We start from the raw sequence: 26,895 nt of genomic DNA, 5'->3' as shown, positions 1-26,895 counted from the left end.
TCAAGGTGCTTTGTGGGAAATTTTGTGTGCACTACTTTTTCACTCACTGGACATTTGGACAACAGTAAAATTGGCCTTACCCCTAAACAGTGCCCCCTGTAGGAAATAGTTTTTATGTGGTTTATATACAAGTGTGAACACGCTTTATCTGTATTGGATTAGTCTGTTTAATCCCTCGTTCGTTCGGGGGTCATACATGGAAGAATGTTTCAAAACTAGCCATCTTGGAAAAAAAAAATGCAAAAATGCCATACCACACAATCTCAAATTGACAGAATTCAGATAGAAATTTTGATTTGATTGTGAATTTGCAATGAATGTGTCAGGACTGAATGCCACCGACCTGAATGGAGAGTAAACATCAAACAGTGACAAAATGAATCAACTCAACGCGTCTACTCTAAACTGCACTGACTGGAGCTGGCAGCGTGAGGGAGGGCAGCTCTGAGCCAGATCAGCCTCAGAGGACCATCCATCCAGAGCCCAGTGTTTACGAGACTTTTAACTCCCTGAATTTAGGACAGAGCCGCGTGCATAAATCTGCGTTATGCTGTAAAGATGTCAAACAGGGATACACACTTTATAACCAACTGACTGTCAAATTAACAGCAAGATGTGATGCTAAGGAGTCCGGTGGCTCAAGCGGCCTTTAATCACTTACAACGTGAAACAAAGACTGAATCCCACCACTTTATACCCCTCAGTGTTAATCTGAAATTACAATTCTCTACCGTAATTTCATCGGTGCAGTTTTACGACAGTTAAGAGCATAGAAGAAACTATAAAACCCGTCAGCCTGAGATAAACTACTTCCTGGTTTTAGTAAATGTTGGATATTACAGCTGCATTAAATTATTATGAGGTTCAAACAGGGTAAACTTTTTCAGAAGATCAAATCCAAATTACTTACCTAACTCAGTTTGTATAGTGGTGGAACGTCGGGGTACCAATTAAATCTCCCTTGGACTCCACTGAAAACGAGTCTTCTCAATGGGACTTTCCTGGTTTAAAGTTCAGTGTGTAACTTTCTGGAGCTTGATTCTTTTGAAAAATAATGTTAAAGTTAAAGACAAACTTTGGAACATTCTCTTTAGGGATAATTTGCCATATGCTATACTGTACTGTGAAAGATTATTGACAAAACATTTCCATTGAAACACTTCAGACTATATAGGAGTCAGGTTTGTGGAGACGCAAGCCCGCACAGAACGAAGAGGCTGTGTTTTTCTGTTTTTCATTGCAAAAACACAACCAAAATGAAAAAAAAAACATGCTATGTTCTAGTCTATTTTTTGGTTAAAGAGATTTTTTAAAAGATTTTAAACTTCAGTGTTTTTGAATGTATGAATGTTCTGATCTGAACTCAACTCAGTCTGATCTACACTTCCAAAGAATATTACTTAAGTGTAAGTAAAAGTTGATTATACTATTACATCAAGTCAATTTGCATAATGGCCCCCAAATATTAATATTATTTTTAAATTTATCAAAGCCACAGGCACAGCATAGTCCATAATTTAATGTGCCAACTGTCTGTTTGGGTATGTGTAGTTTTTAGAAGAGTATTTGAACAATATGACCCCAAGTAATATTTGTTTTAATTAATTTGTGGTCAATTTATCCATATACATTGAATCCGTATTTTCAGTATTTCCACCAACCTGCTCGGGGACTACAGGTGTACATGAGGATTCATGGTATAAACTGGGACCACTGTGTCTATGTCTTGTCTTGGTTAATGTATTGTTGTGCACTGCCCCTGGTCAAATTAAAATGATGCCATGCCAGACCAATTATTCTATCCATTTTTTATTATTTCAACTAAAATGGTGTACAATTCTAACACATTTGACAAATATGTAAAGCACAACTGTTTTTCAGCTCACCTGCATCTGTGAAACTTGTGCGATCTGCTTACGCCAACAGAAAACCCTTTAAAAAGCTGTGTCAAGGCGTTTTCATCTTAATCTACTAAATGTGCGAAGCGTGGCGTAAATACGAGCTGACGTTAGCCAAGCACTTGTTACTGAGAGCCCAACCAGACCAAGCAGGACTGTGCCAGGCTATAAGAGGCACTCAACCCCTGCAGCCCCATCGAAACACTGCATTTTAATGTATTAGGCTGGCACTAGACTGGCACTAGACTGGCACCCAAGTCATGGCAACTAAATAACAAAGTAAGCAATGTGTTTTATGTGAAAGAAACAAACTACTAGCTTACCATGGTGAGACACAGTTAGCCCATTGCCCTGGTAGCCGGCTAGTGTCTATGTGGTATGTAGACACTGTGGCACAGAGAAGAGGGACAGTGAAATGTGCTTAGGACAGAATTATGGCGAGAAAGAAGAAGATGGAGTTTACAGTTCTGCTTTAAAACACTGTTCCCAGGGATTCATTTGATCCGTGCACTGGTTTCTCTCAATTTTCAGCCGCCACGGATCCAGGGAATGTAATTAATTGATCCGGTATTTTTTTATTTTTTTGCATGGAGCAGTGAACAAAAGTGTCATTCATTTTCCAGTGTGTTTATAGGCCACACTTCACACATTTTAACAGATACAATTTGAGGAAGAAGTCAAATGAAGTGAACTCAGATATGGCTCTATTAACAGAAATATATTTTTGTTTTGGTTTCAACAGCTTTTATACATTAATATTTTATAATCAGCTGTTCAGCAGATGGCCCATTCTGAGCGTATGACTGGTCACATGATGCGGCACATCATTTCCCCATGACAGACACAGACACGCCCGTTTTCCCGTGACCGCGCACAGAGACCAAAAGCTCAAACTTGGACTTTACAAATTCTGTCTGTACTCGGCTTCATGACTCTCATTATCTCTGAGCTGAGGTCCAGGCTTGGAGAACCAGCTCATCAGCCTCATAGTACACTCCTCAGCTGCTAAGGGATTTTGTAAACTTTTAGTGGCCTTTTAGTGAACTTTTAGTGAACTTTTAGCGCATATTTAGTGGTGTTTTATTTGTAGAATTGGTTTTGTTTGTAGATAAAGCAAATAGATGTTGGGTGTTTTATATCAGATTTATGATGCCTTTTATGAAGTAGAGGCACCATTTCGCCTCAGTTTTTGGTCTTTTTGCTGTCATTAATCTTCAGACAAAGCTGCAGTTTTACCTAAAAAACTGCACATTGTACTTAATGGTACAATGAGGGAGAGAAGACCCCAGGGAGACATGTGGATGAGGATGCACAGGAGGAGACCCCCCATCCATAGTAAGTAAAAGGCTACAGTTTACAGACTGATCCTGTCAGTCTTATAGCTGTGTATGCCATATGCCTTTTTCAAAACGTATTTTTTACAATTATGCTTTGAAAAAAAGTTATGTAATTATACTATTTTGTTGTTTATTACTATTCAAAATACACTTTTCTGTGGCTCTACTTCCTAAGTCTACGCTTATAACTACTCTATATAAAGAACAATATACTTTTATTATTTGCAAATACCATAACTTGAAAAACTTTATTCAAACTTGTGTTTATATTTGCAGATTCTTCTGAAAATCTTCTCTAGAAGCAGCAGAAGTACAGTTGGGGAGTTGAATTGAAGACAGGTTTGCTACAGATGCTGTTTGTGATGCCCTCATAGCTGGTCCTGTCATCATCACATGCCCTGGTCAGACCTCAGCACCAACAACTCCAACCACCTAGACCAGGGGTGGGCAAACATTTTGACCAACGGGCCACATTGGGTTATAAATTTGACAGAGGACCCGGGCCAGGAGATATATATAAATTACATTAGCGATTTGGCCTGTAACATGTAGCAAAGCATGAATATGCAAGGCTCATTGTACAAATTGTTTTTCAAATGCAGTTAAATAAACACAGCAGAAAAAAAAAAAAATCACATTCAGTTTCATCAAGTGCCAAAAGATCAACAACTTGCTGAAAAGGTAAATTGATCTAGGTTTAGCCTTATCTATTTGAATATTATTTGGTCACGTTTTGCGGGCCAGATTAATAAGCCCAAAGGGCCATGTGTGGCCCCTGGGCTATAGTTTGCCCATGTCTGGTCTAGACTATCGTAGTGGAACTACTGTGCCCAGCTCCTGTCCTCAGTCACACACAAGCCCCAGGGACATGTCTGACCTGCAGCTCTTTCATGAGGAGCTGTGAGGAGGTCTCCTGGATGTCCCTCAGGCTGGTCCCCCCTGAGCACCACAGTCACAGCTCCTCTCAAACCCACTTTATCTCATAACTCAAGACCCCAATGGGACACTTTGTACAGAAGAAGTACATCTTACATTGTGACAGCCTTGGCCCTGTCGTCAGACCGACAAAACAAATGGACATAAATAGCCCTTTAACAACCTGTAACATGAGCACTGCAGGCGCAAGGACAACACAGTTATTTGAGTTGATTTAAAATGGGTGAAGTTTGATTTTTATCATCTCCAAATGTTGCTATGCATTTTAGATCTACATAAAAGAAAATGAGACAAGATAAAATCAATTGTTCTGGTCATTTCTACTGCTTTAAACAAACACTGCTAGCCTGATTTCTAGCTAGTACGTTTGTGTGTTCCTGTAACTGTTTTGGCCTGATCCGTCCGCCTGTTCACCCAGCCCATTGTTCACCCATCCAGTGTTCATGCAAATATAAATTCACTGTGGCTATAGTATAATTTAAAGTGACTGGGGTGCTGTGAGAAGAATTCTTATCATTATAGTAATAATGTTAAGGACGCATGACAAAACTGCTACTGTAATAAAATGAAACCAAAACAGGATTCATTTTGTGTGCATGGTAAAACAACACATGTGGTTCAAGTATCCATCTACAATAGAACAGATTATAATACCCCATGTCCAAATGGACTTAGTATCTATAGATAAAAAAATAAAAAACAATATTCTCAGCATATATCAAAACCATAATATTAATAATAAGGCCTTGAATTTATATAGCACCTTTCAAGATATAGTCAAAGCACTTAACAATGCACTATTCATTCACCACACTTTACCACTACCTCTAAAAGCCACAACTGCCCTAAGGCCTATTGAAGGAAACATGGCTGCCAATCTGCCCCACCAACAAAACGAATAATTCACAAGCCACATTCAAACACAAGAAAGGTAGGTCATCTTGCTCATAGACACAACAAGTTTACAGGTTGGCGCTGGAATCAAACGATCAGCCTTTGTGTTTCAGGCCAATTACTCACTTATATTGATAATAACGGGTTTATAGCTCTCCAGATTAACTATTTGATTAATTAAACTATAATATTTCAATAATGACTATAGTTTTTTCTATTCAAAGTTTTTTATTTGATAAAACAATTGACCTTTTAAGTTAAAACCAAATGAGTTAGTATCTTATTTGAGTTTAATTAATAAAAAGCCTGAATGAAACAGAAACTGACTTCAAAAACTAGTCTGAGTGAGAGGTCTGTGCTTTTAAGGAGTTTTACAGTTCACTATAGCATGTGCAGAGTGAGACCTCTTACTTTCACTTTCAATAGCTGATCTTTGACATTTTTTCAGGTTATTTTCTTTTTCACCTCATGGAACAGCAACCTCATAAGATTTAAGTAGCTATACACCGTGTGGAGGATCTGCAGGTTTGTAGATCAGGGTTTCATTTCAAATAAATGAAAAAAGTCAAACTTATGAGCTCTGCCGTTTAAGAGTGTGACCTGAGCACATCGGCCTCAGCGTCTCAGACCGGTTTAGCGATCTGGTCAGAGGTGGAGGGAGAGTGAATGAATAAAGCGAAGGGATATGATGCTAGGTTCACCGATGTGCCCATGGAACATTTTTTTATCGGGCAAATTTTTAGACAAGTTGATCACACTCTAGAGCCCCGGTTTATATAACATTACATTTACATACTAAAAGTTACACAAAAATGCAAATCTCTGAACTCTTCCTGTAGCGTTCCCTCAGAGAAACCTTGCGACAAAATACTTAGCACCAGACGGTTTTCATCTGCTCCACTTAACCTCTCTGAAAATACTCCTTAAAATAGCTTTCAGCTGAACATCAAAGGCTCTGTGGGTCTGATATGGGCTTGTGTTTGTTGGTGCGGGCGGAGGAAGTGCGTTTGGCCTATCATTGCACTGAGGATGACAACAGCGCCAAGCTCCAACCCACTCATTAGAGACACTATTCCAAGAAAAGAGCAACCTATAAACACTCAAGCCTCCCTCACAGGCTGCCAGATCGAGACAATGTCCGCTACGGCTGTCAAAAATAAAATCGATACAGAGATAATTCTATAGTATCTAAAGTTGATGCTAATTGGTAAAAAAAACAAAACAAATAGAACAAATTAGAGCCATTCCTCTACAGCTGCATGGTCTTGTTGAGTGATGGGACTTCCGGCTCTTTTACAGGATCTGAATCTTTTGGATCCGTTCATTTCAAAGAGCCATTCAAAAGACTGGTTCTTTTGCTATTTATTTATATAACAGAAGCCAATGTGAGAACTCATTTTAACAACAGGCTAATGAGAGAGAGCAACAAACAAGTCTTAAATGTGTTTAAAATGGTTCAAACTGTGGGAGTGAGTTTACCCTTTGGAATTATTCAAAATCTAAAGAAAATGTGCTCTCACTTGTGTCACCTGCTCTGCTTCCGTGTTGATTATCGTGTCAGTTCAGTGTTAATCAGTGTAAAATTGTAGATAAATTAGAAAGAAAAAGACTCAGCTCTTTTAAAAAATGAAATTCGGATCCAACCTTTCACATAAAGGAACTCTCGATGTTAGCGTCATTGTTTGAGCAGTCAGATCTACTGACCCACAAGTTGGTGGTACATTCCAGCTCCCAAAGATAAATGCTGTGGTTGTGTCATTGGGCAAGACACTGAACCCACCTCACTGAACCCCCCAGTGTCTATGTACACTGGTGTATGAGTGTGTACGTGTGAATGAGTGAGTGGTTCCTTGATGTAAAGTGCTTTGGGTGCGTTGAAGGTGGAAAAGCGCTACAGTTGAAGTTTACATACGCTATATAAAAATACACATATACTTTTTTTTTTCACTGTCTGACATAAAATCAGACTAAACTTTTGCTGTTTGAGGTCAATTAGAATTACCTAAATTATTTCTATTTGCTAAATGCCAGAATAATGAGAAGATTTTTTTTAAGACAATTTTTAATTTCTATCTTCAAACTTAGAAGTTTACATACATTTCATTAGTATTTGGTACCATTTCCTTTAAACTGTATGATTTGGGTCAAATGTTTTGAATATCCGTCCACAAGCTTCTCACAATAGTTGACTGGAATTTTCGGCCCATTCCTCCTGACAGAACTGCTGTAACTGAGCCAAGTTTGTAGGCCGCCATTTGTGAAGTGCACCAGTCCCTCCTGCTGCAAAACAACCCCACAAAATGAAGCTGCCAAATATTATGATATTATGAAATATTATGGCCAAACAGTTCAATTTTAGTTTTGTCAGACCACAGGACATGTCTCTAAAAATGAAGGTATTTGTCCCTCTGTGCATTTGCAAACTGTAATCTGGCTTTTTTATGTTTCTTCTTGAGTAATGGCTCCTTCCTGCAGAGTCATGTCGGTACAGTCCTCATTTCACTGTGGATAATGACACTCTCTTACTTGCTTCAGTCAGCATCTTCACAAGGTCTTGTGCTTTTGTTCTTCGGTTGATAGGCACATTTCAGACCAAAGCACGTTCATCTCTGTGACACCGAACCATCTCCTTCCTGAGCAGTATGATGGCTGGACATTCCCATGGTTTTTATACTTGTGTAAAATTGTTTGAACAGATGAATATGGCACCTACGGGCATCTGGAAATTGCACCCAAGGAAGAAACAGACTTGTGCAAGTCCACAATTCTCTTCCTGATATTTTGGCTGATTTCTTTTGACTTTCCCTTGATGTTACACAAAGATGAAGTGTGTTTCAGGTGTGTCTCTAATTAACTCAAATGTTGTCAATATCATCATCATCATCTAGGTTTCCTCAAATTGTTTAAATTCATATTAATCTTAGTGTATGTAAACTTTTGACTTTGAAGAAAGTCATGAAATATTTTTATTTTTATACTTTTATTATTCTGACATTTGGCAAATAGAAATAATTTTGGTAATCCTAATTGACCTAAAACAGGAAATGTTTAGTCTGATTTAATGTCAGACAGTGAGGAAAAAAAAGCATACGCATATTTTTATATAATGTATGCAAGTTTCTGGTTTCAACTGTATATAACAAATAAAAGGAGACTGGAGTTTAAAATAGGACCATGTCAATGTACCTCATGGCAAATATTTATTATAGTGAGGTGTCAAAATCATATTGTGTAGTGAGACTTTGAAATTGAGAAAGTCAATAACAATTATAAGTCAGTCAGTGATCTTAAAATACATCTCATAAATCTCATATTACTCATATCTGCAATGAACAAAAAGCACAACACTTTCCCGCATATTTTGTAAATGAATAGAAATAATTTAGCTCAGTGCTTCTGCAATCAGAGCTTCTTGTTTAACCCAAAAAGATTTCTCACCCTGCCGAGATCCAGAACAGCCTCTTTAACCAGAGAAGCATTTGAGAGTCTCACTGTTTTGTACCATCCCTGCGGCTATGGCAAATCGACACTGCATTATCAGGGGATTAATGATCACTGAAAAACAAAAAGAAGTCCGTGTGGACGGGGTGCCATATTAAAGGCGCTGTACCTGATTTTTACCACTTTAAAAAAGGTGAAAAACACAAGTTGGTCACTTTAAACAGTTTGCAGTGGTCTAAAGTTACACCGCACTGATCTAATGCATTTCGAGGATCCTGATTATTCACGGCAATGAGTTTAAAAGGGTTTTTCACAACTTTTAGAGGCCAGAGTGGAGTTTAGTCATCATGGTAATGATAACTAATGGTGGAAGAAGTCAATGTTTGTTACTGTTAAAGTACAGACACTGGAGGAAAAAAATACTCAAGTAAAAGCATCACATGAAAAAAAATCTACTTAAGTTTTTAAGTACGTGTTTAAAAATGTACTTTAAGAGCAAAAAGTAAAAGTATTTCACATAAGTGTTGTTACAAAACAAATCAATTTCTAAATCTCTCTTATGAATTTTGTTTGCTCAAAGCCGAAGCTTGAACTCGAAAAACTTCATGTTACAACGTTAAAAAATAACCCCTCAAATCATATAAAAAGTACTTTCTACTTTTCAGTCTAGTTAAAAAATGTAGTGGAGTCGAAAGTACAGATATCTGCTCTCAAATGTAGTGAGGTAAAAAGTGCCCAATTTAAAATTTACTGAAGTAAAATACAGATACCAAAAAAAAAAAAAAAATCTACTTAAGTACAGTACTTTACTACTTTTACTTCATCACCTTCCAACACTGATGCTAACTAAGACTAGCAAGCGAACCACAAACTTCCTGCTTCTTGGACAACAAAATGCTTTATAATTAGATGCAGACAGTACACAGCAGACATATTTTGAACTCAAGAACTTACAATACAATATATCTTACCTTTATTTATACTGAGAGAGCCCAATGAGAATACAGGACTCTCATTTTCATGGCCGCCCTGTCATTTAAAACATCAAAAAACAGGAGCAGATGTGATTATAAATGTTTATCACCAGATTATTAAAGTGCATTAGTGGCACCAATCTATACAGTTGTGCATGTCCTTGAAATGTATTCCATTTTTGGGAAGTAAAAATAACCAAAGGCCTTTTTCTTCCATTTTAGCGACCAGTTTTTAGACATATACAATCGATCTTGTAATAAAAGTTCATTTATCAAAGTTCAACAAACAAGTGAGATACTGAGTCGGTCCATCGTCGTAGTCCTTTATAAATATATTTTATACAGTGTTGTTCTCTTCTGACAGAGAGCGACAGCCAATCTGCTTTTCCATAGAGTGAACAGTGATAGGTTATAAATTCATCACCTGTTAAGAAACGAAGGGCTGAGTGAAAGAGTGGAACTATATATGGAAATGCTTGGGAAAAATTTAGTCCAGGCTCTTTAAAAAGAAGCCAAAATAAGGTGGGTTTGTGGGGATGAACACTCTCCTATAGGGTGTCTAGCATGTATCGTGGGTGTGCTAAACAACAACCAAACAGCTACAAATCCCTTAGGCGCATTTTGAGAAGCCAAAGGATCTGGGAAAACTGGCAGAGCAAAAAACACAAGTGGAGGTTGGTGGGTGGATATAGCGTATGTAATGGGGTGAGGGGGGTGTCGGTGGGTGCCCCCTCTTGGTGCTAAAACAAAAAAAAATGCCATGACATCATCGTATGGCAAGCAGCAAGACACCCCCGGAGAGCATAGGAGCGCGCCCCATCCTCTTCCAACGGATAAAACTTGGGACAATGAGCTACTTACTGAATGCGATCCCCAAATCCCACCGAAAACAAATGAGGGCAGCAGTGTGAAGAGAAAGAGGAAAAGATGGAGGGAGAGAGGAGGAATGAAAGACTCTCTAAAAGGGCTCAAAGCAACAAAGCATCCGGAGGACATGTAGAGCAAGGCAAGTAGAGCTTTAGACAAAACTGGCTTTGTCCGATGGCGCTGGTGGGTGGTTTGGGTGGTAGCGCAGACACAAGGCTTTCCAAATATATTGATCAGCGATGTAATCCCCGCAAGGGAAAGATGAAAAGATTGAGTCGGAAGTGTTGCTTGTAGCGTAGGGCCGACTTGACAAGAAAATGTGGGAGGAAGTTGTTTTTAGCTTTGAGTGGAAGACCGGGGAGATGTGCGATCATAGCATAGAGTCAAAAAATGTGTTGGATAATTGTGTTTCTCCTCACAGCGGGTTAATACGTGGAGTCTGAGGCGTCATGAGAGATGGGATGTAATGGGATGTTTGCAAATAAAAGGCGTCCTATTGGCAAATCAAAGACAAAAAAAAAGGTGGCAGTGGACTAAAGAAATTCTTGGTTGACTAAAGATAAAAGCTCTCAAAACACTTATGTCTATGTATCTGACACAAACTCACAAGAGACGCAGAGTTGCGTTTCCATGCTCCGAGCATGGCTCCGGGACTAAGGGCAGAGCTCAGCTACATGAGACACTGACATCACACAATCATAACTTGTGTTTTATTGATAAAGCAAATCTAAATCAAATCTGAATTATACTTTTATACTTTTATGTAATGCACTGGGTTTAGCTCATGCTGGATGCATTTTGCACTCGAAATATAATATGTTCAATCTTTATGCGCAAGTGATACGTGAGCGGCGTACATCCATAAACAGAAAACAGCTGTTGCGTTTGTGCAGCTTTGTTTTGAGGAGCAAAAGGCTCTACAGAGGCTCTACATTTAAGTTGTCATAAGCAGCTTATCACAAGATCAAGTGAGTGTTTAGTGAGAAATTATTATTTTATGTTTATAGCTGCTTTTAGTCTCATTTTTGCTGGACTCTTATCCAGTCTTGTTTGGTTGTTAACTACGCCTGGAGATGTACCAGCCCTAGATCCTTCTGGGAGCAAGAACCCTCCAGGGTCAGACCCTCAGACTGGGCAGTACAGTTCACTTTAGACAGTAGAGACACTTGCGGCCCAATCAACTCCAAAGTGAACCAGTGGAAACAAAGCTTATATTTACAGAAAAGAGAAGTAGGAAGCAATGTATTTATATAAAGACAGATTAAACTTGTTAATCTGCTTTTTACATATAAATACCAAAAAATATGAACTCTTCGGCTCACTTAATCACTCACCATCTTCTCCTTTCTACTGTTACTTCTGCATATAAATCATTATAATAAGAACATAGACACAATGATTAGTTGAGTAAGACAAATTTTAGTTGACGTAGACACCACTGACCGATTAATCGACTAAACAACTAAAGGACTTTAACCCTAAAAAATGCAAGTCGAGGTCACAAGTCTCTCTCCTGTCTGCTGCTTTGATAATGACGCAAACAGTATAACAACCCGGCTTTGAATTTTGTTTGTATTCGGCACAAAATGTACATAGGAAATAACAAATAAGTGTTTTCCTGGCAGTGTAAAAGGTAGAATTATGTAACCATTGGCAATAGCTAGCTGCGATCACAAACATGATTTTCGTAACAACTCAGACTCTAGGAAGTGGAAAATGAACAGCAGGGCCACTATGACGCTCACAGACACTTGAATCGTATGAAATGGAACACAGCTGGAGCCATTACCAAAGACTCAAAGAGACCATGATAATTTGTCAAAGATAAAATTCATGCATTATTCAATTTTATCAAAAATATAAAATCTGGCATTTTAAAGGTGCAGCTGTGGTGTTCCATCTTTGAACAGAGCTTTAGGACACCTGCTTGACTCCATGAGATTTTATTGCTTTAATTAGAATGTTTCATAGTATGGCATTAAACTTATCTACTCTGCATTTATTCAGTTGTTTTTTGGGGGGTTTTTTTATTGTTAAAAAAAACACCAGGCCCCAACTTATCGCCATGGAGATGCAAAAGTTATAAGCTTATGCCATACTGTGGATCATTCTAGGTAAAGCAATAACATCTTCATGGAGACCAGAAGGTGATGCCAATAGGGCAAGTTGCAGGTCTGATCTGTGGAGCAGTGACCCCCACTCACATTAAACACATAACGGGGCTTGGTCCACTTACAACAGATTCAACAGTGTATTTCAAATTTTTGATTATTTATGCAGAAAGTTCAGTGAGCAAAAGTAGCACATACATCTGGGTTAGATTTATGACTCGGTCCACTTGAGTAATATTTCAAATCCGACAGGAGTCAAACTCAGTACATTTGCTTTTACAGGTTTGAAACTTGGAAACTGGGTGGAAACTTTATCAATTTCAATCGCGTACGTGTGAAGCTGTAAGTTAAAGATAGTCTTAGAGTGTGAAGTGGCGCATGAGGAGAAGCATTAGCTCACTGGCTCAGACTGAGAGCCTTTAGCGGCTTGGCATGTCCACAATAAATATTAAAACGAGTGGTGGCTGTGGCAGAATGTTCTGTATTATAAATGTCATCCTACCCTCCGCTGTGGCTCTGCAGCTCTGAAGAATACCACGCAACTGAAATAAAATACAGAAGGGCTTTCAAATGCACAAAAACCTGTAGAAAATCGACATGCATAACGGCAACTAAATAAATTAACAGAAAAACCATGGTTATCAATATTGTATTCAAACGAGTAAACAAGTGTGTGTGTAGAGCTAATCTGTATTTCTCTCGTACAGTATAGTATGCACTACCAGTCAAAAGTTGGGACACACCCTTTTTATTCAATTTAATACTTTCTACTTCTTATTTACAGTAAAGAAAAAAGTGAAACAACCACGAAATATATTTTGGCAAAGTAAAGAGTGGCTACTTTGAGGATCTGAATACAAAATATAAACAAATTAGTAGTTATTTACTTTTTGTCTTTGCTACATAATTGTCTATATCTTACATCATATACTTGATGTCTTCTGTGTGTATATAAAATGTAGAAAGTAGTAAAAATAAAGAAAAAACATTGCAAGAAGGGGTGTGTGCAAACTTTTGACTGGTAGTTTATGTAGTTTCTTAATTGTCCATACAGAACTTTCTGATGGTCCAATGGTTCTTCTGAATTTGTTACTTATTTTATTAATTCATAAAATTTAAAAGGTATATATTACGTTAAACACCATTAAAAAAAAAAAAAAAAAAGACATTGGTCTCTCATATGGAGTTTGCGACCACTTAGAAGAGGTCTTGGAAATATCTAGGGGTCCCTAAAGCTCATCTGGCCTGAGGATGAGGTCACCTAAAATGGAGAAATTGCATAGAAAAAACACTCTAGTTTGATGTAACTATATTCTACCCAATTACAAAATGGCGGTTTGGAACTGTGGACCCAGACGATGTATCAAAGTCAAAAAATTGGTTCATTTTAAAGCCACAAAAACACACTGGTTCAATTAGAAAGCATGTTGCAATTAAACTTCCAGGAATGTAATCCCAAACTATTTCCCTTTGGAAGCACAAGATCTGCAGCCAGTGCTCGTTTTTTCTCATTTTTATTCAAACTCTTCATCAGTGACAGCCCTGTATCAGATTCGCAAAGCAGAGTAGCTCCTAAATGGCTCCGTTCAGAGTTCTTCAAAAGTGGGCCGTGACATTACTCTGAGAGCCAGACTAAATGATTTGTCAATACAGCATTTTCAGACAACAAAGGCAGATTGAGTTAGCTTCCTAAACGGCTGCTCGGAATATGATCCCGCTCGATGTGAACCGTTTTATTCTCCGAGCGCCCGACACTCAAACCACCACATCCTTCAGCTATAATGGCCTATTGCACGAGCAGTGTGGGTACGGAGCAGTCCCCTCATACAGTATATACCACGAAGTACTCAGCTGATGACATATGCATCTATATATAAACCTCATATTTTTCCATAGAGCCACAAAAGTTGTCGGTTCACCATTTGAAACAGAAAGATTGCACTGGACGTGTATATATATATTAGGCAAAATGGACTCTTTAGCTTTAATCCATGTTATAATGTTGTTACCTCATCAAAAACATACCTGGAGTTGTGGTTTGTTTCATTCACACATGTTTGAGCAATCCCTTATTATTAGTCTGTCCACATCTCCAAATCTCAAAATGCTCTGTTCCACCTTGTGATGTCATTAAGTGGTAGTTTAAGTCAACCTTTTACCTTTAGTAGAGACTGGGAATTGCAGGGTTTAAATCATCCAAATGATTTTAGTGACGATGTACGGCATTTTAAAACACAGCGGAGCACTTCCTGTATTATCACATGACATCACAAGGTGGAACAGAGTGATTTCATTTTGAGAGAAGAACTCAGCCTAAATATGCAGGGCTTGTGTTAAATGTGGTCTGTTTGTGATGAGGAAGCAACATTATAACATAGATCAGAAAATAGTGTGATACCTTTAATTAGTGGTCCCAATCTATCCAATTAGCAATTTTCGTCTTCATCACTGAATGTATAATATATTGAAAATTAATTGTCTTACCAAAGAACATATGGTTAGATTAGGAGGTGAGATCGTGCCCACAACTTTTGAGTTCTGAGGTGAGAGCTCTTACCACACAGCCACTATCTGCCTTCACTTTTATTCAGTTCAGTTTGTTCAAGTACATTTTGTATTCTCGTGTACTCTGTCTTCTCACCTCGCTTTCATCACCTTGCCTAGTATCACTGACTGCTACTTTTATTTTTACCCTCAAATCTGACTATCCTTTTGGTCTAACAGTAGATGTGGCTTTTCCTTGGTCTCTCTGTGTGTCAAATTAGATATTCCGAGTTGTAAGTGCGCACATTTGGACCAAGACAGCGTTTATGTACAGTACCAGTCAAGAGTTTGGACGCACCTTCTCGTTCAATAGCGCTTTTCCATCTTCAAGACACTCAAAGCGCTTTACATCAAGGACACACTCACCCATTCACACACACAATCATACACAGTGTACACAGACACTGGGAGCGAGGAGGTGTCTTGCCCGAGGACACAACGACAGCATTCATCTGGTCAGTGGATATAACAGCTCATTCCAATGATGTTTACGTTGAGACTGAGAACTGAACCATCAACCTTGGGACTGCCACCCGCGATTTTACCCGCAAAGGAAATGGTCACAAGGATGGGATCACGATTAGATTTTTATTACCATATCGCCCTGCCCTACCTGGTACATGTTTATTTAATATTTTAAAACACACGAGAGCCGATGTCACCTCTCATTTACAGTATCGGGCCTCATGAACAGCACATTCAGGCTGTCACATAGTGTTTACTGGACATGTGGCTTCTTCGTCTCCTCCTCTTCATCCTCAGGGAGCGTGCTAACGAAGCCGGGGCCTGGGCACATGGGATATCTATATTCAGCTTTCAGCCAATCAATAACACACGGCGATTTCTATGTTGGCGTCCTCTTCCTTATTTCTATTCCAGTAGCATTACCTATTACTTCCTGTATTGTTTTTTAGCAGCTAATCTTGCTAATTTGATGTACAGATCGATACAAATTTTACTTTTATGCTTATTTTGAAAAAATATATATATACATGAGGAAAGATTTGGATAACATGAGCAAAACCCTTCATTCACAATCTTGCCCACTGATCCAAAGGTTGGCAGATCGAATCCCGCTCTCGACGTAAACATCATTGGTTGAGCCGTCACATCCACTGATCCACAGGTTGGAGGTGCAATTCCATCTCCCACAAATGAATGGTGTCGTTGTGTCCTTGGGCAGGTGTCCCAGTGGGAAATGTGAACCGCTTTAACTGCCTTGAAAGTGGAAAAGTGCTATATAAAAATGCCAGACCATTACATCAAGTCAGTGAATGTCTCATAAACAGCTAGATCAAACGCACTTTTAAGTATAGGTTGATTTAAATGGATTCTAATCATTACTATCATTATTTTTTGTTCACGATTAAATTGTAACCTGTATCATCAAGATTAGCAATTACCCGATTCATCTTGACATCTCTGTTTGGACACATAAAACAACAAGAGGGGTCATATATAGACATATTATATATATGGCACAATTTTTTTTTTATGATTTTAATGGCCAAAATAATAGCAATTAATGATAAAACTGCTGATGGAAACACCCGCCATGATAATTACTAAATAGACTTGTCTTTTAATTTGTTTGTACTGTGATTTTAATGTATTTTTTATTCTGTAAAGCATTTTGAATTACTTGTACCAATTGTGCTATACAAATAAACTTGCCTATAATTTTTCAGGGTCATGGGGGCTTTTTCTTTGTACCAGCAGAAAAATTTAGTTTGTTTTTTCTGTACTGCTTTTGAGTTAAATTATGAATAATTACTTTGGTATTATTTATTTATTGTAGCTCAGTTTTGTACATTTAGAATACTTTTTGAGGGATATTTCCATTTTAAAAATCTCACTTCAAAACTTGTTATCGTGACAGGCCTATTGATGGATTGGAAATGCATTCAAATGACTATAAGCGTGTTGCACTTACATTAAAAATACCAGAGTACGTTCAATGTTTATACAATTACTATAAAATTATACTTTCTTTTAAGTCAAAACTACACCAAAAAACTCAGTGAACGCCCCTGATCCTGTCAGAACCAAGGTTGCCAGGTTTCCAGGTATGCAATTATACAAATTACTGTCTTCTTTCTATCACTTTTTTTTATTACAATAAAAATACCCTGCCCATTGTCCCGTTTCTAGTTAGAATAGAGAGCCTTATAATTCTGTGTCAAAATTCGCATGACACTTGGAGCTGAAATAAAAATTCAAGGGATAATCAATGCAGTGCTTTGACACACATTAAATTAGGTTGTTTTGAGAAAGTTTCAGACATAATAGTGTCAAAAAAGCCTACGGCCATTTTAAAAGTAAAGTTTATGCATAAAGTAGAGCCTTTAAACTCCATCTCTATTCAACATTTATAGATCAACAGTGCCACCTGCTGGTAAAGACAAGAACATGCACAGATGAAGAAATCCCGTTGCACTTTTAACCAGAGTCTTTGTAGCCTCCTGCAAGATATCTCCTTCCACAAGGGAAAAAGGATGAGTGGATTTAAATAAATTAATATCAGTATACCAAGCCTCAGGGAAAAAAAAAAATATCTGGAATGGTTAAGAACAAAACCCTCCACCGCTGTCTCCCAAGTCAAAATATATAAATACAGATCTTCCCTGGAGTGTGACTAAGGGCGGGTATTTAAGAAGGGAGAAATTTAAATATGTCAGCTCTAATTCCTCATTCAGAGCATCTTGTCTTGAGGGAGTAGAATATAAACCAGTCTGAACGGAAGAGACACCTGACTAGTCATTTGGAACATCACCATTCAAGCAACAAGGAATAATCAGACTCACAAACAAGAGGAAATCAGCTTTGGAGTGGAAAAAACTGATGAAATGGATATATATTTTTAATTAAAATATACAGCGCGAGCACATGTGTTTATATGGAGACCAGGAGAAGCATTACCACCTATACCTAATTATTAATCCTAATTGACCTAAAACAGGAAAAGTTTTGTCTGATTAATGTCAGATGGTGAGGAAAAAAAAGCCTTTGTGTTTGTCTTTTTATATAGTGTATGTAAACTTCTGGTTTCAACTGTATATCCTTAATATATGATGGCAATTTGTTAAGTTAGGAAACGCATTTTTGTTTTGACAGTTCTCCAAATAATCTGCAGACCACATCAACACAAGTATTTCAAAGCATCAAATATAATCAAGTTATACTAGAGTTTGTAGATGATAATAAAACTAATGTAAACAAAATGCAAGCTGAACCATAATACAAATGCCATACTGCTGTATTGTTCAGTATGTAACAGCTGGAACAATATTGGAATAATATAGTCAACATTTTCTTTGCACTGCTGGGAAATGTTTTGTTATTTTTTGGCAATATGATAAGACTTAAGCTGTAAAAGGTTGAATTAATAACTTCTATGACTCATTACAGATAAAAACTAAGTACTAAAGTGTTTCATTCTGCTGTTTATTTATTGCAGCTCATGATTTTTTGAACAATATTGTAGATTTACAACAGTTTTTATGGTTTAAATCTGCGCTTGGGTTATTGTGTCAGAAGCATAGATTAGTTTCAATTATCGTTTATCGTCTATATTTACTTCAGCGATATATCAAACTTCTAATTTTGTTATCGTGACAGGCCGAGTTTGTCTGTAGCATCATTTGTTTCACAGATACATCGATGTGTGCGCTGTACTTGGGTTACAGCAGTGAGAGAGTGAAAGTGAGGTTGGCTCCGGTGCTTGTGCTGATTTTGGCTCTTACCTCCTTACATTAACCACACCATAAATAACTTTATTAGATCATCTTTTTAGCATTCATAAATAAGTAAAAAATTATGAAGGCTTTAATATGACATTAAACAAACTATAAGCTTGTTTCATTAAAATGCCCAAAATTCTGAAAGTGTTTATAAGGTGTTTATCTGCTATGTAAGTGTTTTAAACTATATTCAAAACAAGGAAATGTGAATATAACAGTAAGAAAAATGAGAGTTAACTATAAATCTCTATAATATACAGGTCACAAAATGAGGCATGATTAGAGAGAGCAGGCCAATCACTGTATCGTTGTATGACTTCATGAGTGTACAAAGTTTAATGTAACCACCAGTACTTTTAAATCTGCAAAGAAATACAATATTGAAAACAAATCATCCATCCATTATACCATTTGCTTGCGTAGATAACCTATAGATACATTGATTCCTGCTACTGCAAAAGTCAACAGGTAGTTTATGATGACAGGTTTGACAACACACGAGTTTAAAACATAGTAAACATGATTATATTCAGCTATTCGTGTCCCCAGTCGACTAAAAACATGCCCTTCCAGACGATTACTAGTCTACTAAAAAGGGGGCGTGGCAAAAGCACTCAAAACTATTAAGTACGTCTATGTAACTGAGCGAAACGGTACTCACAATGCTACACCTGCAGTGGGAGTTCATGCAAAAACAACTATTTATACATAAAAAAGGTACTAGAAACCAATAGACTTAAAATAGATTTAATAGACATAAAAACAGAACTTGTGAATCATGAGTTTAATCAGATTTTTGCATATAAATACCAAAAAATGCTACCTCTTCATCTAACTCACTTACTTCTTCTGTTTTCCCATATAAATCCTTAAAATATAAATACAATATGACACTGATTAATCGACTAACTGACTTAAGGACGACAGCCCTCGTGATAAAACATGTGAACCCGTCACAAGCACTTTAGTTTGAAGAATGCAACCCCCAATTACGCTTCCTTAAAAGTATCTTAAACCCTGTTCCGTTTGACACTGTTCTTCTTGGATGAAAGCCCACTAACAAAAGCCAAATTCAGTCCAATCCTGGCAGCGGACTGAGTCTCTCCAGAGAGCAGCGCCGCCCTGGAGGATGCAGATAACAAGCTCCCTGATACACTACACTTACTGCAGCGCCAGATGCCTGTCTACCTCTGGGTCAAGGCACACACCAGTGGGATTAGCATCTATTAGCAAAGAAACTGGACCAGATTGGACGAGCCACCCATTTACCACTAAGCCCCCAATCTGACATCTAGTGAAAATTAATGACTTAGAAGCAAAGTGTCATATCAGTGGATGTGTTCAAACTTGTCCTGGTTTGATCCCAGTTTAGTCCTGATGTAGCCTAGACCTGTCCTGTCCTAGTCCTGGTTAAGGTCTGTTAGAATTCAAATCACATCAAACGCAGCCATTTGTAGTTAAAAACCACACTGGATGGGCGTTATGGCAATACAAATGTGATAGTCATGTGATCCCTGTGACAATAAAATATTTTGATTATATCGTCATATTGTGATTCACTGCTTCTTTTGTTTAATGCACCTTTAACCGCATCACACCATCACAATGAAGAGTGAACCCCCAGAAGAACTAAATGGCTTTAATTACTTCTTAATAATGTTTATAAAAGCTACTAACCACTAGAATTGTTATCAAAATCATCTTGGCTCTAGATAATCTGACCCATCCCTACCTGCTGGACTAGATCAGGACTAAACCACGCACTAAAACAGGACTAAACCAAGTCTAGACTGGGACTAAACTAGGCTCAAAACATGACAAAACTTGCCTGGGATCCAAAATACACACTTCTTCAATACTTTACAAAGATGTGAGTCTGGTCACCTGTGAATCTCCCCATTTTCAGATGGGAGTAATTGACAGGTGGATTAGCCAGTTGGGAACTTGTATGGCCCATCCATATTGGAGAAAATAGGAAGGAAAAAAATATATCACAGGTGACTGAAAAACATGACGGATTCAGCAGAAGCGAGGTGAACACAAAGGTGAGATGAATTTGATTTTATTTGTAAATCATAAGTGACCAATGAGCTCCTTTGTTTCACATGCGTCACTGAAAAAACAGCTCTGATGGGACGATCATGTTTGACCGAGCTTGAGACGCTATGGAGGACATGGGGACCAGACTGATATCAATCTGTATAAAGATACAGAGAGAGATCATACATAGAGATTTCCCGGGCAAGGATCGAACCAAGACAAGTGTGAACGCGCCTTTACTCATGGTTTAGCTCAGGTTTAGTCCCAGTCTAGTCTCAGTTTTAATGTGGCGTGTGCAGCGTCACAGTGAAGAAGAACAGCGCACATGTACCTCTGAGTCTTCACTGCGGAGCCCGAGCTGGAGTACTGCACTGGGGGACTTCATCTTGGACTGGCTGGACTGGGCCATGAGCAAATTCAACTGCCACCCCACGTATTCCAGCTGTAACACACAGGGAAGTTTATTTATAAAGAGCTTTGTGAGAAATACACAGAGCAGGTAGATGAAATTAAAAAATAACATTGGAGGTAGATATTTTTAATTTGATGAAACAAGACAAAATTAATTAGAACTGTACATGCTTAAAAGAGGCACTGGTGGTTCAGGGCTGCATCATTAACTGCAATCTAATTAAAATCACAATTTGGGCTGAGTTGTTTCAGTTCAGTTAAAGTTTTTTTAATATAACGCATTTAAAACAACTTCAGCTGACCAAAGTGCTTCATATAATAGTCAACAAAAAGCAAATATACAGATAATACGATACATAGGAAAAGAACAATAAAACACCAAGATATCCTGTTTAGCTAGTGTTAAATGCCAGGGAGAAGAGGTGGAAAGACCGACAGGATCTTACAGGCAGAGGGCGCTGTTCCATAGTCTGGTTTGTTGCCATTATCAAAATGCAAACACTGCAGTAAAGTAGGCTATAGAATTCCTCGTCATACAACAAAATCACTCTTTAGGTAAGACCTTTCCAAACATGTTCTGAAAAGCATGAGATTCATGTATCATCTTTGGTTGTTCATATTTTAATCTCTGAAATGTTAGAACTTCAGTGTTTGAACAGGTACTGAATGTATTAAAAAGTGTCTTATACTAGTTGTGATATGCCTTCTGAATGTCTCGGAACTGATAATTCATGTAAGGTGAAATATTTTGTGATTTTTTTCCCTGTATCAATACTTAAAACTTAATTTAGTTTTATAGCACTTATTGACCTTATTGGGCACCACTTTTCCCATAAACGTGACTAAATAGAGCTTTCTTTGTGGTGGCACTTCTGGTTAAGTGGGAATCTCATTCATTTCATTAGAGAATTTCAGAAAAGTTTTGCCACTAAAATATGATGTAAAGTTTTGTGTAAAACGTTCTATGTTCATGTGACAAACAAGTCAACACTGCACCGATTTTCTGGTGGCTTAAAAACGGCTCTGTAGTCCATAAAGAACTTATCTGCTATCTAGACTGGCAACACCATGCAAAATAATACAACTCAAATGGCAATAGCAGCTATGCCTGTCACGATAATTACTATATTGACTTATCGTTCAATATAAGAAAGTTGGAACAATATTTTTTTTAGGTCAATATGAGGGCAAAATTAGGTAGTTATTTTTTGTCTATATGATAAGACTTAAGTTGTAAAAGGCTACATTAATAACTTCAGCGCATTACAGATACAAACTAAGTACTAAAGTGTTTCATTCTGTTGTTTATTTATTGCAGCTCATGATTTTTTTTAACTATACAGCAGATTTAGAATTGTTTTTGTGGTTTATATGTGCTCTTGGGTTATTGTGTCAGTGGCATGAATTAGTTTCAATGTTATCGTTTATCGTCTATATTTACGTCAAATTTTGTTATCGCGACCGTGGCAACTTCAGAATAAGGTGAGTAACATCTGGCTTTTCGCAGTCATCGTCCCTCTGTGTGAATGGTGGTTTGAAATAAAGGTCTGACAGCCCATCAACGCACAGTAACCTCTGATATATGTGAGACACTGAGTAGAGGCAGAGCTGTAAGTGTTTTATGATGGAGAGAGAAGCGGTTATAACTCAGATACAGTTTTATAGGGTCGCAGGCCTGTACAGCATCTGCAGACAGGTGTGGTGTCAACAAGGCAGGCCAATGTTGTTTATGCCCACAGCCAAATGAGAAATATTTCACAAGGGGGATGCAAATGAAAAACATTATATTACCAACTGAGAAAAACAGAGCGACTAAACGCGCTCAGGTGTGGACAATTCAATTTAAATATTTTGATAAATGCTTTATTGCTATGTGCTAGCTCCCATAGCATTGGGGCCATAACTTATAAGAAAAATCCATGGTGTCTATTGACGTTCTACATTCAGATAGAGTTGCAGAATATATTGATATAACAAATATCTTGATTTAATAAAATAATGGCTGATTATTAGAGGTGTAGCTGACTAAACACATGCTCTGTGAAGCGGATAGGTGATTAAAAAGGGTGCAGTGTGACATTAGCAAAAACTCTTAAAACTAAATCCACAAGTATACATAAGCAGGCTTGTCACAATAACACATTTTTAAGCATGATATATTGCTACAGAGATATACCGCAATAAACAATAACACTGGAACTACTTCATGCCACTTACACAAAACCAATAAGGCAGGACAATCCCAGTGAACCATTTTTTATATAAACAGCATCATTTAAAGGCAACAAATAAACAGAAGCATGTCATTTATTCAACCCTCTACATCTCAAATCTTTTTGTATTACAACTAAAATAACTCAAATCTTCCCACTATTGCAAAGAAATTGTACACATGATAAATACTGAGCCCCAAAATATATTGTTCCAGCTTTCATATATTGAATAATAAGTTGATACAGTAATTATCGTGACAGGGCTATAAACAGCCTCAAGAGAATCAATGAAAAAAGTACCATACTTAACAGCATTTTTTAAAAATATATATAAACTCTGGTACTATGTAAAATCCTTTTGTTTTTTAATCTTATCTATAATGTCACACTGTACATGTTCTAATTATAAAACAGAAAACTTTTTAAAATCCAGTAAAAAAAACTACAGATTAACTACATTTTTATTACTGATTTTGCAGATATATTGTTGAAATATAATTATGGTTTTAAGGCAAAGTTCTTATTCTTATTGGTAGGAATTGGGCATCTGGCAGATTCTCAAAACCCAAGTATTGTTACTGATCAGTATCAATATCCTTATTATGGATAGTGTAGTTACTGCTAAACTTTAACACTCTATATATTTATGTATTTGTTTTGAGACAGCTGTAAAATTATTCAACTATCTCACACTTTTTGCTTGTTAAGATATTAATAAAAGTTCCAATTATGGTCCATAATCAAACCCTTTACCTTCTTGGGTGCAAAGATGTTTTGCTTTAGTTTTTCCACCAGCTCAGGTCCAGCACTGGCCCAGGTCTGAGCGAAGACTTCAGCTTTGTCCTGGTTTAAATTAACTGATTCCAACTGCTGCTGTAGAGATGATGGCTTCACATTATGGTACACAGACTATAAATGAGAGAAAACAAGTTAAAACCAGCGTTCATTTTGTTGACTTTTTCACTATTTTTCCTCATTGTCATATTTTTGTTGATTATAAATGAATAAAAATAAATAAGAAATAAGAGGGAAACACATCATACTTATTTCAAAATACAACAGTGACACCAACTGGACAAACAAGGAAAATCATGTGGAACTAAGTGTTATTGGGTCATATACACTTCCAGTCAAAAGTTTGGACACACCCTCTCATTCAATGTGTTGTTTTGTTGTTTTTTTTATTTTAACTACTTTCTACATTTCATATAAATACAGAAGGCATCAAATATAGAAGTAAGATATATGTAATTATGTAGCAAAGAAACAAAGGTAAATATTCACATCCTCAAAGTATTGTATTGTATTGTATATTGTATATTAAATATTAAATATTTAGTTTCACATTTTTTTTCATTTACTACATGATGCCATATATCATGTTTCATATATTTGATGACTCCTGTGTGTATCTAAATGTTGACTGTAGTAAAAATAAAGAAAAACTTTGAATGAGATGGCGTGTCCAAACTTTTAACTGGTAATGTATTTAAATTAGCAAGATTACCTGTTCCAAAATGAAGGCAGAGGTTTCCAAAACAAGGCTCAGGGCTTGTTTATCGAGAGACAAAGCCGATTCTAGCTTCTGCTCCTCTTCTTCACTGAAGGTCCTCTCTCCCTGTGGAACATTGCTTATTAAGTTCAAGTCTTGTAAATACAAAATACATAGCAATAAACTGTTCCAAAATGAATTACAGAAATGTAAAGGCCTGTCACAATAACAAATTTATAAGTATGATATATTGCTATAAAAATATACTGTGATAAACAATAATACTGAAACTATTTTATGCCACTGATACAATAACAATGCAAGATAATCTCATCATTTTTACTGAAAAGACAGTATACTAAAAAGGTATTCACTGCAAGACATAAACCAAAAAATGGCCATAAAAAACACTTTTTTAACCTTTCACAGCTTAAATGTTTTTGTATTAAAATAAAAATACCCCAAATCTCCACATTTTCACAAAGAAGGTGTACACACAATACATTTTGAGCCAAAAATATGTTCTGATCTAGTTAACAGATTTAACTTCATTTTTCATTATCGATCAGACCTGGACGACTGAGGGAATTACAAAGACAGCTAACCTAACTCTTACTTCTAAACATAAAATTTAGGCTGTTTTCATTCATGTCCAGTTTCTGTCCTGATTTGAACCCAGTTTAGTTCTGATATAGACTCAGTTTGGTCTTGGTCTAGTTCAGGACACTGTGAAGCTGGACAGTGCAGTACCTTCAGGTGGAGTCTCTGGATGATGCGTGAGATCAGCCTGGAGAACTTATTCACGTCAATAGAGTTCATGAATCCCACAGCGTCCTTTATGCTTTAGGGGAGAAATCAGAATTACACAATACATCAGTTTAATTATTCAGTCAGTTAGATCGCATACACATAATTATACTTATGACTTAAATTAGGCTATATCAAAATTTGAACTGTACGGAATCTGAGATAGAAAAGACACAATTTGAGGAAAGCGACCAACTGAAACACACTGGGGCAGTTGGGCTATATTTAACCACAGCAGTAAAGACAACTTAAGAGAAATGCAAAAAGATGATGCTGCTTGGGCTGATGAAACACACGGACCAGTTCATAAAACCACAGTTGTAATGTGCCAAATTAGTATTATGTAGTATAAAACATGCAGCACAGCTATTTCAGGCTAAACGTTAGAAAAAGAGATGTTGACTACGAGAAAGAAAACAGCACAAACCTCTGTGTTTCTTTGATAATCGAGGCCATATTTATGAACAGAGAGACGTTTTATTTGTCAGAATGAACGCTGTAGCATCTTCAACATGCTCCTCCACTGAGTTTACTTCCGGGTAGTCACATGACCACGATCACGAGACCTCTGTGCACTGCCACGAGACCAACGTCAACAGGAGCGCCTTCAAATCATGGGTCAGTCATGGATCTATTAAAATAACCATTTCACTTATGTTCTATTTATAATATTATTACACATCTGATGTGGCCAAAACCTGTGTCTAACACTGGCAAATCAAGGCAAGTTTATTTGTATAGCACAATTCGTACACAAAGTAATTCAAAGTGCTTTACAGAATAAGAAAGACAATACCAACAAATCAAAACATAAATAGTCACAAATAGTCCAAATAAAATGAACATTAAAAGAAAAGAGTGCAGAATAAAAACCTTTCAGTCGTATGCACAGCTAAACAGAACCATTTGAGTCTGGATTTAAACATTGTCAAAGTAGAGGTCTGTCCCACATCTTCAGGAAGACTGTTCCAGGTTTTAGCTGCACAAAACTGAAAGGCTGAGTCCCCTTGTTTAGTCCTGACTCTGGGTACCAGCAGGAGGCCGGTCCCTAAAGTTCTCAGAGTGTGAGATGGTTCATATGGCACTAACATGTCAGAGATGTACTTTGTGCTAGGCCATGGAGAGACTTTTACACAAGCAGAGCTGCTTTAAAGTCTGCTTTCAGAGCCACAGGAAACAGTGCAGAGACC

The 26,895-nt window shown here is 37.3% G+C and overlaps 1 protein-coding gene across 1 annotated transcript in view; it reads right to left on the bottom strand.

Moving 5' to 3' along the window:
• commd10 (COMM domain containing 10) overlaps nt 1–26,250 on the bottom strand; it is a 91,308-nt gene extending 65,058 nt beyond the window's left edge. The window contains exons 1-5 of the mRNA XM_033972813.2: nt 26,133–26,250; nt 25,649–25,739; nt 24,914–25,024; nt 24,160–24,315; nt 21,114–21,224 (exon numbers count right to left, since the gene is read on the bottom strand). Coding sequence (XP_033828704.1) covers nt 21,114–21,224; nt 24,160–24,315; nt 24,914–25,024; nt 25,649–25,739; nt 26,133–26,161 — 498 coding nt within the window. The 5' untranslated portion in view covers nt 26,162–26,250. The remainder of the gene's footprint in view (nt 1–21,113; nt 21,225–24,159; nt 24,316–24,913; nt 25,025–25,648; nt 25,740–26,132) is intronic.
• Between the last annotated feature and the right edge of the window lie 645 nt (nt 26,251–26,895).

The sequence above is a fragment of the Periophthalmus magnuspinnatus genome, chromosome 9 (genome assembly GCF_009829125.3).
Source record: "Periophthalmus magnuspinnatus isolate fPerMag1 chromosome 9, fPerMag1.2.pri, whole genome shotgun sequence".
Taxonomy (NCBI): Eukaryota; Metazoa; Chordata; class Actinopteri; order Gobiiformes; family Gobiidae; genus Periophthalmus; species Periophthalmus magnuspinnatus.
Note: the sequence above shows the minus strand (reverse complement) of the source record. Positions and strands in the feature narration are given on the sequence as shown.